The 14,089-nt window shown below is 45.2% G+C and overlaps 1 protein-coding gene across 2 annotated transcripts; it reads left to right on the forward strand.

The window, feature by feature from the left end:
- The first annotated feature begins 572 nt into the window (after nt 1–572).
- Nucleotides 573–5,766, forward strand: LOC107843161. 2 transcript variants are annotated; one of them, XM_016687359.2, is made up of 7 exons: nt 573–729; nt 2,529–2,596; nt 2,684–2,824; nt 3,588–3,629; nt 4,582–4,715; nt 5,129–5,230; nt 5,319–5,766. In XM_016687359.2, the coding sequence occupies exons 1-7, from the start codon at nt 674–676 to the stop codon at nt 5,448–5,450; spliced, it is 675 nt and encodes a 224-aa protein (XP_016542845.2). In that variant the 5' UTR covers nt 573–673; the 3' UTR covers nt 5,451–5,766. The 2 variants fall into 2 exon arrangements, with proteins under 2 accessions (XP_016542845.2, XP_016542846.2); XM_016687360.2 differs by having other exon boundaries at nt 5,322–5,766.
- Nucleotides 5,767–14,089: the final 8,323 nt, after the last annotated feature.

A 14,089-nucleotide genomic window follows, 5' to 3' on the forward strand; every position in this document is an offset into this window, starting at 1 on the left:
TTAAGCTTCAAACTATCGGGATTATACTATTTTGATCCGTTTTAACGATCCAATCCATAATCGGATATTTATACTATTTTGATCCGTTTTAACGATCCAATCCATAATCGGATATCTCCAAATGTAGAGAAGAGAGCGAGGAAGCACTTGGCTAGTTTTGCGGTGCACTTATATGGCCTAGGGTAAGTATACATAATATTTTTGATAGATCTCTAATTCAAAATAAAATAATCTATAAAAGGAAAAGTAAATAGTATAAGATACAATAGAAATTATCACATTCAATTCACCAAGTAATACAACAAATAATATAATACTTTTAAATAATATTAGTACTAAGTCCTCGTACCTACTAGCACTACTACTGACGCACTCGTTCTTACAATCCTTCTACCCTAATTCGCCTCCTCCGCATACAATATAAATCTAATCACAAACTTAATTTTGAGATATCATACCTCTAAGTATTTTTTTTGCCAGTTGGACTAAATGTGCTCAAATTTAGAAAATAATAGGTGTTCAATGTCATATCTAAAAACTCTTTAAGGAAATAATTTATTGTCTTTAATTAAATAGACCAAAATCACCGACCAGTAACCCCAAGCCGCCCGACAACCTTATTTCAGACGCTGAAACTGCGCGTGCCATTCACGCGCCACCTTGTTCTGTCAGCATGGAAATAGAAGCTAAAGAGAGGATTTTTCATACTTTTTCAGAGTTCATGATTAGGTTTGTTTCACATCCTTAATTACCTTGCTTTTGCTTACCTCATATCTAGTCCATTAAATGGAAATTTTTGCTAGAAAAATTGGAATTTTTTTTTTTTGCTTTTTGGAGTAACTTTGTAATGAGATGAGGGGTTTTTTCTTTCTTTTTTGGGGGGTGGGGGTGGAGAAGTTAGGGGTGGGGGTGGTGTGGTGTGCGGGGGGGGGGGGGGTTGGGGGGTTTTGTTAGATAATCAAGAATTCACAATGTTGACATGTAGACATCAAAAGGTATGGCCTACTGGTCAATGAAGAGAATTGAGAATCATGAGGTCACGTTCAAATTCTAACAAAATACAAGAAACTAGTAATGAACAGAGTTACCTGGTATCTTTTGAGGTGACAAGTTTTTTTCCTAGAGGTGTGAGGTGGCAAGGATTTTTTTTGATCACGAGGTTGAGGTGACAGGTATCCCGTAAAATTAGTCGAGGTACTTGAAAAAATAAAAAATGTTGACATGTAGACATCAAAAGGTATGGTCTACTGGTCAATGGTGCGAGTTGAGAATCATGAGGTCTCACATTCAAATTCTAGTAAATTTTAAGATGCTAGTAGTGAACAAAGTTACCTGATACCTTTTGCTAGTGTGAGGTGGCAGGTTTTTTTGTTTTTTGATCAAGAGGTGCGAGGTGACAGGTATCTCATGGAATTAGTCGAGGTGCGTGAAAAAATAAAAAATGTTGACATATAGACATCAAAAGCTATAGCCTATTGGTCAATGAAGCAAGTTGAGAATCATGAGGTCTCACGTTCAAATTCTAGCAAAATACAAAAGACATTAGTAGTGAACAAAGTTACCTGGTATCTTTTGAGGTGGCAAAGTTTTTTTTGATCACGAGGTATGAGGTGGAAAGTATTCTGTGGAATTAGTCGAGGTGCGTGAAAAAATAAAAAATGTTGAGATGTAGACATCAAAAGGCATGGCCTACTGGTCAATGGAGCGAATTGAGAATCATGAGGTCTCACACTCAAATTCGAGCAAAATACAAAAGACACTAGTAGTGAACAGAGTTACCTGGTATCTTTTGAGGTGACAAGTTTTTTCCCTAGAGGTGTGAGGTGGCAAGGTTTTTTTTGATCACGAGGTATGAGGTGGCAAGTATCCCGTGGAATTAGTCGAGGTGCGTGAAAAAATAAAAAATGTTGACATGTATACATCAAAAGGTATGTCCTACTGGTCATTGGAGCGAGTTGAGAATCATGAGGTCTCACATTCAACTTCTAGCAAAATACAAAAGACGCCAGTGTGAGGTGACACGTTTTTTTTTTTGATCAAGAGAGATGTGAGGTGACATGCTTGTGCGTGTCTTGTTTCTATTACTATCCTTTACTATCTAACGCCTTGATATCCCTTGTTGTTGCATGCTTTTATGTGTTTTGTTTGTTATATTGTTATCTGTCCTGAGCCGGGAGTCTATCGGAAACAACCTCTCTACTTCATCTGGAGTAGTGGTATGGACTGCGTACACTTTACCTTCTCTAGACCCCACTTGATGGGAACACACTGAGTATGTTGTTGTTGTTGTTGTAGAGGTGTGAGTTGACAAGGTTTTTTTTATCATGAGGTATGAGGTGACAGGTACCCCGTGGAATTAGTCAAGGTGTGTGCAAAAATAAAAAATGTTGGCATGTAGTATTTGTGCTAGTAGATTGAAAAAAACAAGACAAAATTTGGAAATGGTCAACAATTTTGCCAAGTTTCTATTGTCTCCACCTACTGATTCTCAAGGTGTTTTACATAGGTTAGTTCATTCTATATTTCAGGATTACTAAATTTGATGAATTAGCAGAAGTGGGACGTAGATTACTAGTTGGATTTCAGCACGGAATTGGTGAGTGTTGTATCATCCATTTGAATGAATCTACTGCTTTGTATGCTCTATATTGAATATTATAGTTATTTTGCCTGCTTTTGTCAGCATATCTGCGGCGCCAGCCGATTGAAAAGAACACTGAATTGGTCGAGCACGTTATTAAAGATAATGAAAGCAAGAGACTTTCCTCTTACATAGAAGCTGGATGTCTGAATGCTCATGATTCTGTGCATAATATGTCCAAGTGTAAGTGTTTCAAAAATACAGTTAGTGTGAATGAATTATATGAGTTGGTGCTTTTAGGAGTAAGTTTACCAGATGCTGTAGAGTTTTCCTCTTCTGTTTTTATGATCGTTTGAGTTGTTTGCATTCATACATATTGCATATATGCTACTTATGGTTCATAACTGACACACAAACTTGGCGTAAGCGGGCAAGTAAACTCTCCAACTTTGAGAGTACACATCTAGACGCCTCAACTTGGCGTCAACGGGCAACGAAACACTCCAACTCGTGCCTGTTGTCTCATGGACACTTGATGCAGACGTGGCTCATAAATTTTGGAGGTGTCTAGATGATCATTTTATAAGTTGGAGTTTTCAATTATAAATTGGAGTGTTCGACTAACATAGTCGAGACGAGTTGAGGCGTCTAGATGTGTATACTCAAAGTTGAAGTACTTACTTCCCAACTGAGGCCAAGTTTGAGTGTCTATTTATTGTGTTTGTTATTCTTTTTCGCTGCCAGAGTTAAGGTTGTATAATTCTGTTTCGCTTATATCATTTCCATATAGTAGACTATTGAAACATCTTGGTACAATATATTAACAAGAAGCACGACAATATTTTTTCATTTGATTTTTGTTTCTGTTGCTGTCGCTGTCTTCACATTATTGTCCTATGTGCATCTAGTCCAGTCGATTTTCTCCTATCTGTTTCCAATTTTTTTTTGCTATGGAACTTTTCGGTGTTATTTCTCTTCATAACTTGGGTGCTCTTCTGCACAGAAGTACATACATGCCACCTTGGACTTCAGGATCACGTAAACAAAGGTATCTGATGTCCTGAAGTAGTAATTTTTCTTTATCATCTTTACATGATTAACTCTATCTCATCTCCGAGGTAGTGGTATGGATTGCGTACGCTTACCCCCAGACCCCACTTTGTGGTAATATACTGCATTTATTGTTGTTGTTATTATCTTTACATGATTAACTCTAACTGGACTAGGAAGAAGTTCCTCTATCGGAGTGTATAACGTTGAGAAGGCTCTTCATTAAATGAGGAAGGCTTGCCCATGATTCACCTATATTTTATTTACATCATGGTACAAATAAGATCGAAACATTGAAGTACTTGAAGCTTGACGTGAAAGTGACTTTCAGGTTCCTTAATGCATAGCTGAGTACACTCTTCCTCTGTGTTTCTTGTCGAAGTGGACTAGTAGTCATGAAGTTTGGTTTGATGAGATCCAATTACTGGCTTTTATTTTTAGGGGGAGGGTTACTGGCCATTTGGTTGAAGCTAAACGACCGAAAAAAGGAAGAAGAAAGACGCTGGGTTCTGAATTGTATGGTCAAATTTGAGTTGGAAAGAAGCAGCATTGATAGGACAGAACTAGGGGCGACCCGGTTCATACCTACTCCGTAGGTGTCGGGGAGGGGGGGACCACTCCGGGCCTGACCCACGCGCCCTCACCCCAGCTTCGCTGGAGGGGCGTTTCGAACCCCCGACCCTGGCACACCACGGTAAGCAAGCTTACCGCTGAGCCAAGGCCATCCCTCTGATAGGACAGAACTAGTTTAGGAAAATTTTCTGAAACTTTGGCCTTTTATGTCTTTATCTTGCTAATTCTTCATCCGAGAATTTTCATAGGATTAATTGATCCCTATTGTTGGATAGGTGGGGGGATGTTTGAACTTGGAATTGTACTAAGCTAACTAGCAAATAAGTGATTGTATGGACTCTTGATCCAGATTATGAAATGCTGATATTTAATTGCAGCAAAGTATGCAGTCGATGAACTTGCACGTCTCTTAGAGGATGCGGAAGCTGCATTGCAATCGATAAATTGCAGTTTGGCTCAAATGGGAGAACTAAATGTCGACAATGACACAGATTCATTGAAAAACTCTCAAGTAAGATCCTTTTTTCCTTTTAGCTTGTAATGTTCACTCAAATTTGCGGATTTTAATTATTAATAAAGACACGGTTCATTCCTATGTGCTTATTTACAACAAAAACATAGCCAGTGTAATCCCACAAGTAGTGTCTGAGGAGGGCAGTGTGTACGCATGTCTTACCCCTAACTTAGAGGTAGAGAGGCTGTTTCCACTAGACCCTCGGCTCAAGGGAAAACAATCTAGAAAAAGAAGTAACTGAAGTACAAGAAACAACAGATAATAACGAAAACAACAATAGTAACAGAACATAAACTACAACAAAACAATATGATAATCGAGGTATAAGAAAAGATATCTATAGTAGTCACGATCTTTAGGGACGTTGAGTGTATATGTGCTTTCCTTATAACTGATTTTCGATAACGTAGGGAGAAGCGTCGTCTGTTGCTCCTGTTGAACATGAAATCACTGATATTGCAATACTAATGGCAGCGGTATACTCCATGGTAAAAAGTGACTACACAATGCAGGTACTAGCCCTTTCGCGTTCAGCGATATACTTTATAGTCAGTTTAGAATTAGTCAAGCGCGTAACGTTTTATCCCTTTTCGCCTGTAGCAGGAAAAGATTGTTTCTTCACTTAACCTTGCTTCACCTTCTGAAGAATTGGAGAGCTACTCCAGCATGTGGTCGTTGCGCCCTTACATAGACGATGAAATCATGCACAAAGCCTGGAAACTTGTACGCTAACTCGTTCTATCGATATCAGAAAACGCTGTACCTTAGCATAATTTGTTTGAATAGCCATTTGCGACACGAAAAAAGGACAGAAGAAAGGTGAAAAGTACTGGAAGTTATAGGAGTTTGGGAGGTGAAGAAGACAATGGCATTGTAGATTTAGTATTGTTTAGGTTCAAATACATTGACTGCTAAATTCTGCACATTTACTTCTTTGTTTCGGAATTTACATTATTTTTATGTTGGTCCTGAGCCAGGGTCCATCGGAAACAATCTTTCTACTTCTTCGGAGGTAGTGGTATGGACTGCGTACATTTTACCCTCTCCAGATCTGACTATGTGGGAATACACTAGGTATGTTGTTGTTGTTGATCACTATGAGTCAAACTCGAGAGAATTTGATCAATCGTATGTTCTATCGTTAAGGGATAGAACTCATACTAGAATTTTATGATCACTATGAGTCAGATTCGATGGAATTTGATCAATCTTATTTTCTGTTGTTAAGAGGTAGAACCGAATCAAGAATTCTCGTTCATCTTCAATGGAATCACTATTTGTTACTATGTGAGTGGTACATTCTTTAATGCTTACGATTTGGGCGTCCGGCGGAATTTTTGCCGAAAACTTACGAGCGCGCCCGTGACGACCCATAAAGTGATTTGTCACCCTTTTTAGCTGATGTGACACCTTTTCAGCTGTCGTAACACCTTTGATATGGGCTCCATTTTTATGTAACAAAGGTGTCATGTCAGCATAAAAGGTTGACAAAAATACGCTAAAATTGAGTTTGGGGAGAGGGGGTGGGGGTTAATAGGACCCATGTGAAACTGGAGTGTGTCGTCGTAGGGAGTACTGGATGCTTATCTCAATTTTAATCGATCCCTATTGTTGGATAGGTGGGGGCACGTCTGAACTCAGATTGTACTAAGCTAACCAGCAAATGAGTGATTAGAAAGACTCCTGACACAACTAGTATGTTGCTCGGACTCTTCAAAAATGTCAACGGGTGTGTGTCGGATTCACCAAAGCTAGTGTTTTTTTGGAGAATCCGACATGGGTGTGGCATCAAAAGTGAAGAGTCCGTGCAACTTAGCCTGCACCAAGTTAATTATAGATGCTAATGCAACAATTGATTATTGCCGGTGAGATCCAGAATGCCATCCATGTATGGACGACAGAAATTTGTTAGACGGCACCTTCTTCAGCTCTACAGGCCACACACCACCCGCGTATGCCTGTGAGACAAGTATAACAAGGTTCATCACATTAAGAGTGTGATCATAGTCACATCAATTGTAGATGCAAGATGTTAATATGTGTTTTACTCGGGGCTTATTTGGTGCTACTATTGGTTTGTTAATTTGGCATTACGTTGCATTGAATAATTTCATTTACAGTTCTGTTAAGTGAAACAGTTTCGTGATTTTCCATTTGGATATGGAGTAGAGATTATAAAAAGCTGATGTTTTAATTGCAGCAAAGTGTGTAGTCGATGAACTTGCGCGTTTCTTAAGAGGTTGCGGAAGCTGCATTGCAATCGATAAATTGCAGTTTGGCTCAAATGGGAGAAGTAAATGTTGATAATGATACAGATTCGTTGGAAACCTCTCAAGTAAGATCCTTTTTTCCTTTAACTCGTAATGTTCACTCAAATTTGCGGATTTTAATTATTAATACAGACACGGTTCATTCCTATGTGCTTCTTTACAACAACAACATAACCAGTGTTATCCTTAGGGGTGGAGCCACCTTTAGCTCAAGGGGTCATCCGAACCCCCTTCGATGAAAATCGATCGGGTTATGCCAGGGAGGTTTGGGATCGTCCCATTGTGGTCCATTTAAATTTTCGTAGTCACTTGGGTGGACAAACGGGCAAAACGGTGCGAACGGGGCATTTTTGGGCCAAATCGGTGTGCTATAGACCACGATTTCGGGATAGGCTCGGGGTCTGGGCGTGCTGTGGGCTGAAAATCGATTGACACATGCCAGGTAGGTTAAGGATCTTCCCAGTGTGGTCCGTTTAAATTTTTGTGGCCATTTGGGTGGACAAACGAGTGAAACGACGCGAACGGGGCATTTTCGAGCCAAATCGGTGTGCTATAGTCCGTGGTTTCGGGGGTAGGCCTGGGGTTCGGGTCTGCTGTGGGCCAAAAAATGATCGGGGCATACCGGGGAGGTTAGGGATCATCCCAGTATGGTTTGTTTAATCTTTCGTGGCTATTTGGGTCGACAAATCGGTTTGCTATAGCCCACGGTTTAGAGGGGAGGGCCCATGGTCAGGGTGTGCTGTGGGCCAAAAATCGATCGGGGCATGCCGAGGAGGTTGGGGATCATCCCAGTGTGGTCCATTTAATTTTTTGTGGCTATATGGGCGGACAAAATGACGAAACGGCGTAAACGGGGCATTTTCGGGCCAATTCAGTGTGTTAAAGCCCACGGTTTTAGGTGTGGGCCTGGGGTTCAAGCGTGCTGTGGGCCGAAAATCAATCGGGGCCTGCCAGAGAGGATGGGGATCATCCCAAAATAGCCCGTTGAATTTTTCGTGGCTATTTGGGTGGACAAAGGAGCGAAATTGCACGAACGGGGCATTTTCGAGCCAAATCGGGATGTGCCAAGGAGGTTGGGGATCATACCATTATGGCCCGTTTAATTTTTCATGGCCATTAGGGTGGACACACGGGCGAAGCGGTGTGAATGGGTATTTTCGGGCCAAATCGGTGTGTTATAGCCCATGGTTTTAGGGGTGGGCCCGGGGTCCCGGCGTGATGTGAATAGAAAATCACCGGGGTATGATAGGGTGGTTGGGGATCGCCCAGTGTGGTCCGTTTAATTTTTCGTGGCTATTTGGGTGGACAAACGGGCGAAACGGCATGAACGGGGCGTATTCGGGCCAAATCGATGTGCTATAGCCTACGGTTTCGGCGGTGGGCCCAGGGTCCTGGGCGTGCTATGGGCCAAAAATAAATCGGGACGTGCCAGGGAATTTGGGGATCGTCCCAAAGTGGTCCATTTAATTTTTTGTGGCCATTTGAGTGGACAAACAGGCAAAACAGTGCGAACAGGGCATTTTTGGGATAAATTGGTGTCTTATAACCCCCGATATCGGGGGTGGGCCCGAGGTTCAGTCGTGCTGTGGGTCGAAAATTGATCGAGGCATACCATAGAGGTTGGGGATTGTCCCAGTATGGCCCGTTTAATTTTTCGTGGCTATTTGGGTGGACAAACGGGTGAAATGGCGCAAGCAGGGCATTTTCTGTCCAAATCGGTATGCTATAGCCCACGATTTCGGGGGTGGCCCCGAGGTCCGGGCACGCTGTTGGCCAAATATTGACTGGGGCATGCTAGGGAGGTTGGGGTTAATCCTAGTGCGGTTCGTTTAATCTTTTTTGGCCATTTGGGTGGACAAACGGGCGAAACGGTAGGAACGGGGCATTTTCAGGATAAATCGGTGTAGTATAACCCACAGTTTAGGGGGTATGCCCGGGTTATGGGAGTGCTGTGTGCTGAAAATTGATCGAGGCATGCAGGGAGGTTAGGGATCATCCCAGTGTGGCCCTTTTAATTTTTCTTGGCCATTAGGGTGGACAAACGGGCAAAACAACGCGAATGGGGCATTTTAAGGCCAAATTGATGTGCTATAGCCTACTATTTTGGGGGTGGGCCCGAGGTAGGGGTGTGCTGTGGGCCAAAAATTGATCGGGGCATGCCAGGGAGGTTGGGAATTGTCCTAGTATGGCTCGTTTAATTTTTCGTGCCCATTTGGGTGCATAAACGAGCAAAACGACGTGAACGGGGCATTTTTGGGCCAAATTGGTGTTCTATAGCCTACGATTTTGGTGGTGGGCCTAGGGTTCGAGCGTGTTGTGGGCCGAAAATCGACCGGGGCATGCCAGGGAGGTTGGGGATCATCACAATATAGTTCATTTAATTTTTCGTTGCCATTTGGGTGAACAAACGGGCGAAACGACGTGAGCGGGGCATTTTCCAGCCAAATCAGTTTGCTATAGCCAGCGATTTTAAGGGTGGGCCCGGGGTTCGAGTGTGCTGTGGGTCAAAAAAGGATCGAGGCATGCTAGGGAGGTTGGGGATGGTCCCAGTGTGGCCTGTTTAAATTTTCGTAGCCATTTGGGTGGACAAATGGGTGAAATGATATGAACGGAGCGTTTTTGAGCCAAATCGGTAAGCTATAGCCCATGATGGGCCCAGAGTTCGGACGTGCTTTGGGCCGAAAATCAACCGGGGTGTGCCAGGGAGGTTTGGGATCGTCCCAGTGTAGCCCGTTTAATTTTTCATGGCTATTTGGGTGGACATATAGGCGAAACGACGTGAACGGGCCATTTTTGTGCCAAATCGGTGTGCTATAGACCACAATTTAGGGGGTGGGCTTGGGATTCGAGCGTGCTGTGGGACAAAAATTGACCCGGGCGTACCAGGGAGGTTGTGAATCATCCCAGTGTAGCCCGTTTAATTTTTCATGGCCATTTGTGTGGACAAACAGGCAAAACGGCGCGAATGGGCCATTTTTGTGCCAAATCGGTGTGCTATAGCCCACAATTTGGGGGGTGGGCTCGGGATTCGGGCATGCTGTGGGACAAAAATTGACCCAGGCGTACCGGGGAGGTTGAGAATCGTCCCAGTGTGGTCCGTGTAATTTTTTGTGGCCATTTGGGTGGACAAATGGGTGAGACTGCGCGAACGGGGCATATCTAGGCCAAATCGGTGTGCTATAACCAATGATTTTAGGGGATGGGCCCGGGGTTCAGGCGTGCTGTGGGCTAATACTTAACTGAGGTGTGCTAGGGAGGTAGGGGATCGTCCTAGTGTGGTTCGTGTAATTTTTCGTGGCCATTTGGGTGGACAAACGGGCGAAAGGGCGCAAACGGAGTATTTTCGAGCCAAATCGATTTGCTATAGCCCTTGGCTTTGGGGGTTGGCCCGGGGTCCAGGCATGCTGTGGGCCGAAAAAGGATCGGGAAATGCCATGGAGGTTGGGGATCGTCCCAGTGTGGCTTGTTTAATTTTTCATGGGCATTTGGGTGGACAAACGGGTATAACAGCGCGAACAAGGCATTTTCTAGCCAAATCAGTGTGCTATAGCCCACGATTTCGGGGGTGGCCCGGGATCCAAGCATGCTGTGGGTCAAAAATTAACCGAGGCATGCTAGGGAGGTTGGGGATCATCCCAGTATGGTTCGTCTAATTTTTTGAGGCCATTTGGGTTGACAAACGGGCGAAAGGGCGCGAACGGGGCATTTTTGAGCCAAATCAATTTTCTATAGCCCACTGTTTTGGGGATGGTCCCGGAGTTCGGGCGTGCTGTGGGCTGAAAAAGGATCGGGGCATGCCAGAGAGGTTGGGGATCGTCCCAGTGTGGCCCGTTTAATTTGTCATGGCCATTTTGATGGACAAACAAGCGAAACGGCACGAACGAAGCATTTTTGGCCTAATCGGTGAGCTATAGCCCACAGTTTTAGGGGTGGGCTCGGGGTCCGGGCTTGTTATGGGCCAAAAATCGACCGAGGCATGATAGGGAGGTTGGGGATCGTCCCGGTATGACCCATTTAATTTTTCGTTTCCATTTGGGTGGAGAAACGGGCGAAACGATGCGAACGGGGTGTTTTTAGGACAAATCGGTGCGCTATAGCCCAAGGATTTGGGGGTAGGCCTGGGTTTCAGGCGTACTGTGGGTTAAACATCGATCGAGGCATGCCAGCGAGGTTGGTGATTATCCTAGTGTGGCCTATTTTTTTCGTGGCCATTTGGGTGGACAAACGGGCGAAATGGCGTGAACGGGACATTTTCTGGCCAAATCAATGTGCTATAGCTCACGATTTCAGGGGTGGCCCCAGGGTCGGGGCGTGTTATGGGCCAAAAATTGACAAGGGCGTGCCAGAGAGGTTGGCGATTGTCCCAGTATGGTTCATTTATTTTTCGTGGCCATTTGGGTGGACAAATGGGCAAAACGGCGCGAGCAGGGTATTTTTGGGCCTAATCGGTGTGTAATAGACCACAGTTTTGGTGGTGGGCTCGAGGTTCGGGCATTTTGTGGGCCGAAAATCAATTAGGGTGTGCTAGGGAGGTTGGGGATCATCCCTCTGTGGCCCATTTAATTTTTCGTGGCCATTTGGGTTGACAAACGGGTGACACGAAGCGAACGGGGCACTTTCATGCCAAATTGGTGTGCTATATCACACGGTTTTGGGGGTGGGCCCGAGGTCCGGGCATGCTGTGGGATGAAAATCTATAAGGGCATGCCAGGGAGGTTGGGGATCATCCCTGTGTGGCCAGTTTAATTTTTCGTGGCCATTTGGGTGGACAAATGAGAAAAACGGTGCGAACAGGACATTTTCGGATCAAATCAGTATGCTATATAGCCCACGGTTTTGGGGGTGAACACGGGGTCCGAGCGTTCTGTGGGTCAAAAATCACTAGGGCGGGCTAGGGAGGTAGGGGATCCTAGTGTGGCCATTTGGATGGACAAACAGGCATAACAGTGCGAATGAGGAATTTTTGAGCCATATCAGTGTGTTATAGCCCACGATTTTGGGGGTGCGCCCGGGGTCCGGGCATGTTGTCGGCCGAAAATTGACTGGGGTATGCCAGGGTGGTTGGGTATTATCCTAGTATGGTCTGTGTAATTTTTCATGGCCATTTGAGTGGATAAACGGGCGAAACAGTGCGAATTGGGCATTTTCGAGACAAATCGGTGTGCTATAAACCACGATTTTGGGGGTGGGGTCGGGGTCCGGGCATGCCAATGGCTGAAAATCGATCAGGGCGTGCCAGGGAGATTTGAGATTGTCCTAGTGTGGCCCGCGGCCTTTTGGGTGGACAAACGGGTGAAACGGCGCGAATGAGGCATTTTCAAGCTAAATAGGTGTGCTATTGCCCACAATTTCGGGGGTGGGCCCGGGGTCTGGGTGTTCTGTGTGTCTAAAATCGATCGGGGCATTCCCCGGAGGTTGGGGATCGTTCTAGTGTTGTCCGTTTAATTTGTTCTGGCTATTTGGGTGGACAAACGGGCGAAACGGCGCAAACGAGAAATTTTTTGGCCAAATCGGTGTGCTATAGCCCACGGTTTTGGGGTGGGCCTAGGGTCCGGGCGTGCTATCGGCCAAAAATCAATCAGGGCATAACAGTGGGAACGGGGCATTTTCGAGCCAAATCGGTGTGCTATAGCCCACAATTTAAGGGGTGGGCCCAGAGTCCGGGAATGCTATGGGTCGAAAATCAATCGAGGCGTGCTAGGGAGGTTAGGGATCATCCCTGTGTGGTCCGTTTAATTTTTCGTGTTCATTTGGGTGGACAAACGAGCGTAACGACGTAAATGGGGCATTTTCGGGCCAAAGTGGTGTGATTTAGCTCGAGGTTTTGGGGGTGGGCTCGGGGTTCGGGCGTGCTGTGTGCCAAAAATCAACTAAGGCCTGCCAGGTAGGTTGGGGATTGTCCCAGTGTGGTCCGATTAATTTTTCGTGGCTATTAGGGTGGACAAACAAGCTAAATGATGCGAACGAGGCATTTTCGAGCTAAATCGGTATGCTATAGCCCATGGTTTTGGGGGTGGGCTAGGGTTTGGTCGTGCTGTGGGCGAAAATTGATTGTGGTATGCCAGGAGGTTGGGGATTGTCCCTGTGTGGTCCATTTAATTTTTTGTGGCCATTTAGGTAGACAAACGGGAGAAACGGCACGAACGAGGCATTTTCGGGCCAAATAATTGTGTTGTAGCCTACGATTTTGGGGGTGGGCATAGGGTCCGGTCGTTTTGTGGGCCAAAAATCGACATAGGTTTGCCAGGGAGGTTGGGGATCGTCCCAGTGTGGTACATTTAATTTTTATGGCCTTTTGGGTGGACAAACAGGCGAAATGGCATAAATGGGGCATTTTTGGGCTAAATCGGTGTGCTATAGCCAGCGGTTTCGGGGGTGGTCCCGGGGTCCGGGCGTGCTATGGGCCAAAAATCGACCGGGGCGTGCCTGGGGGTTGAGAATCATCCTCGTTTGGTTTATTTAATTTTTCGTGGCCATTTGGGTGGACAAATAGGTAAAACGATGCGAACGGGGCATTTTCGGGCCAAATCGGTATGCTATAGCCCATAATTTTGGGGGTGGGCCCAGAGTTCGAGCGTGCTGTGGGCTAAAAATTGACTGTGTCCTACCAGGGAGGTTGGGGATCATCCCACTTTGATCCTTTGAATTTTTCGTGGCCATTTGGGTGAAAAAACGGGCGAAACGGTGCGAACGGGGCATTTTTTAGGAAAATCGGTGTGCTATAGTCCACGATTTTGGGGTTGGGCCTGGGGTCCGGGCGTGCTGTGGGCCAAAAATCATTAGGGGTATTCCAAGGAGGTTGGGGATCGTCCCAATGTGGTCCGTTTAGTTTTTTGTGGCCATTTGTGTAGATAAATGGGCGAAATGGCACGAATGGGGCATTTTTAGGCTAAATCGGTGTGCAGTAGCCTTCAGTTTTGGGGGTGGGCCCGGGGTTCGGGCATGCTGCGTGCCGAAAATCGATTGGGGCGTGCTAAGGGGGTTGGGAATCATCCCAGTATGGCCCGTTTAATTTTTCGTGGCCATTTGGGTGGTCAAACGGGCGAAACTGCTTAAATGGGGCATTTTCGGGCCAATTAATGTGCTATAGCCCACAGTTTC

This window comes from Capsicum annuum, chromosome 9, assembly GCF_002878395.1.
Source record: "Capsicum annuum cultivar UCD-10X-F1 chromosome 9, UCD10Xv1.1, whole genome shotgun sequence".
Classification (NCBI taxonomy): Eukaryota; Viridiplantae; Streptophyta; class Magnoliopsida; order Solanales; family Solanaceae; genus Capsicum; species Capsicum annuum.

Excerpts from the sequence above, each read along its gene's own strand:
- LOC107843161 (XM_016687359.2), top strand. The coding sequence starts at position 674 with ATGGAAATAGAAGCTAAAGAGAGGATTTTTCATACTTTTTCAGAGTTC. Across the intron at positions 730-2,528 it reads TTTTCAGAGTTCATGATTAG|GATTACTAAATTTGATGAAT; the intron begins GTTTGTTTCACA and ends TCTATATTTCAG. Across the intron at positions 2,825-3,587 it reads TGTGCATAATATGTCCAAGT|TACATACATGCCACCTTGGA; the intron begins GTAAGTGTTTCA and ends TCTGCACAGAAG.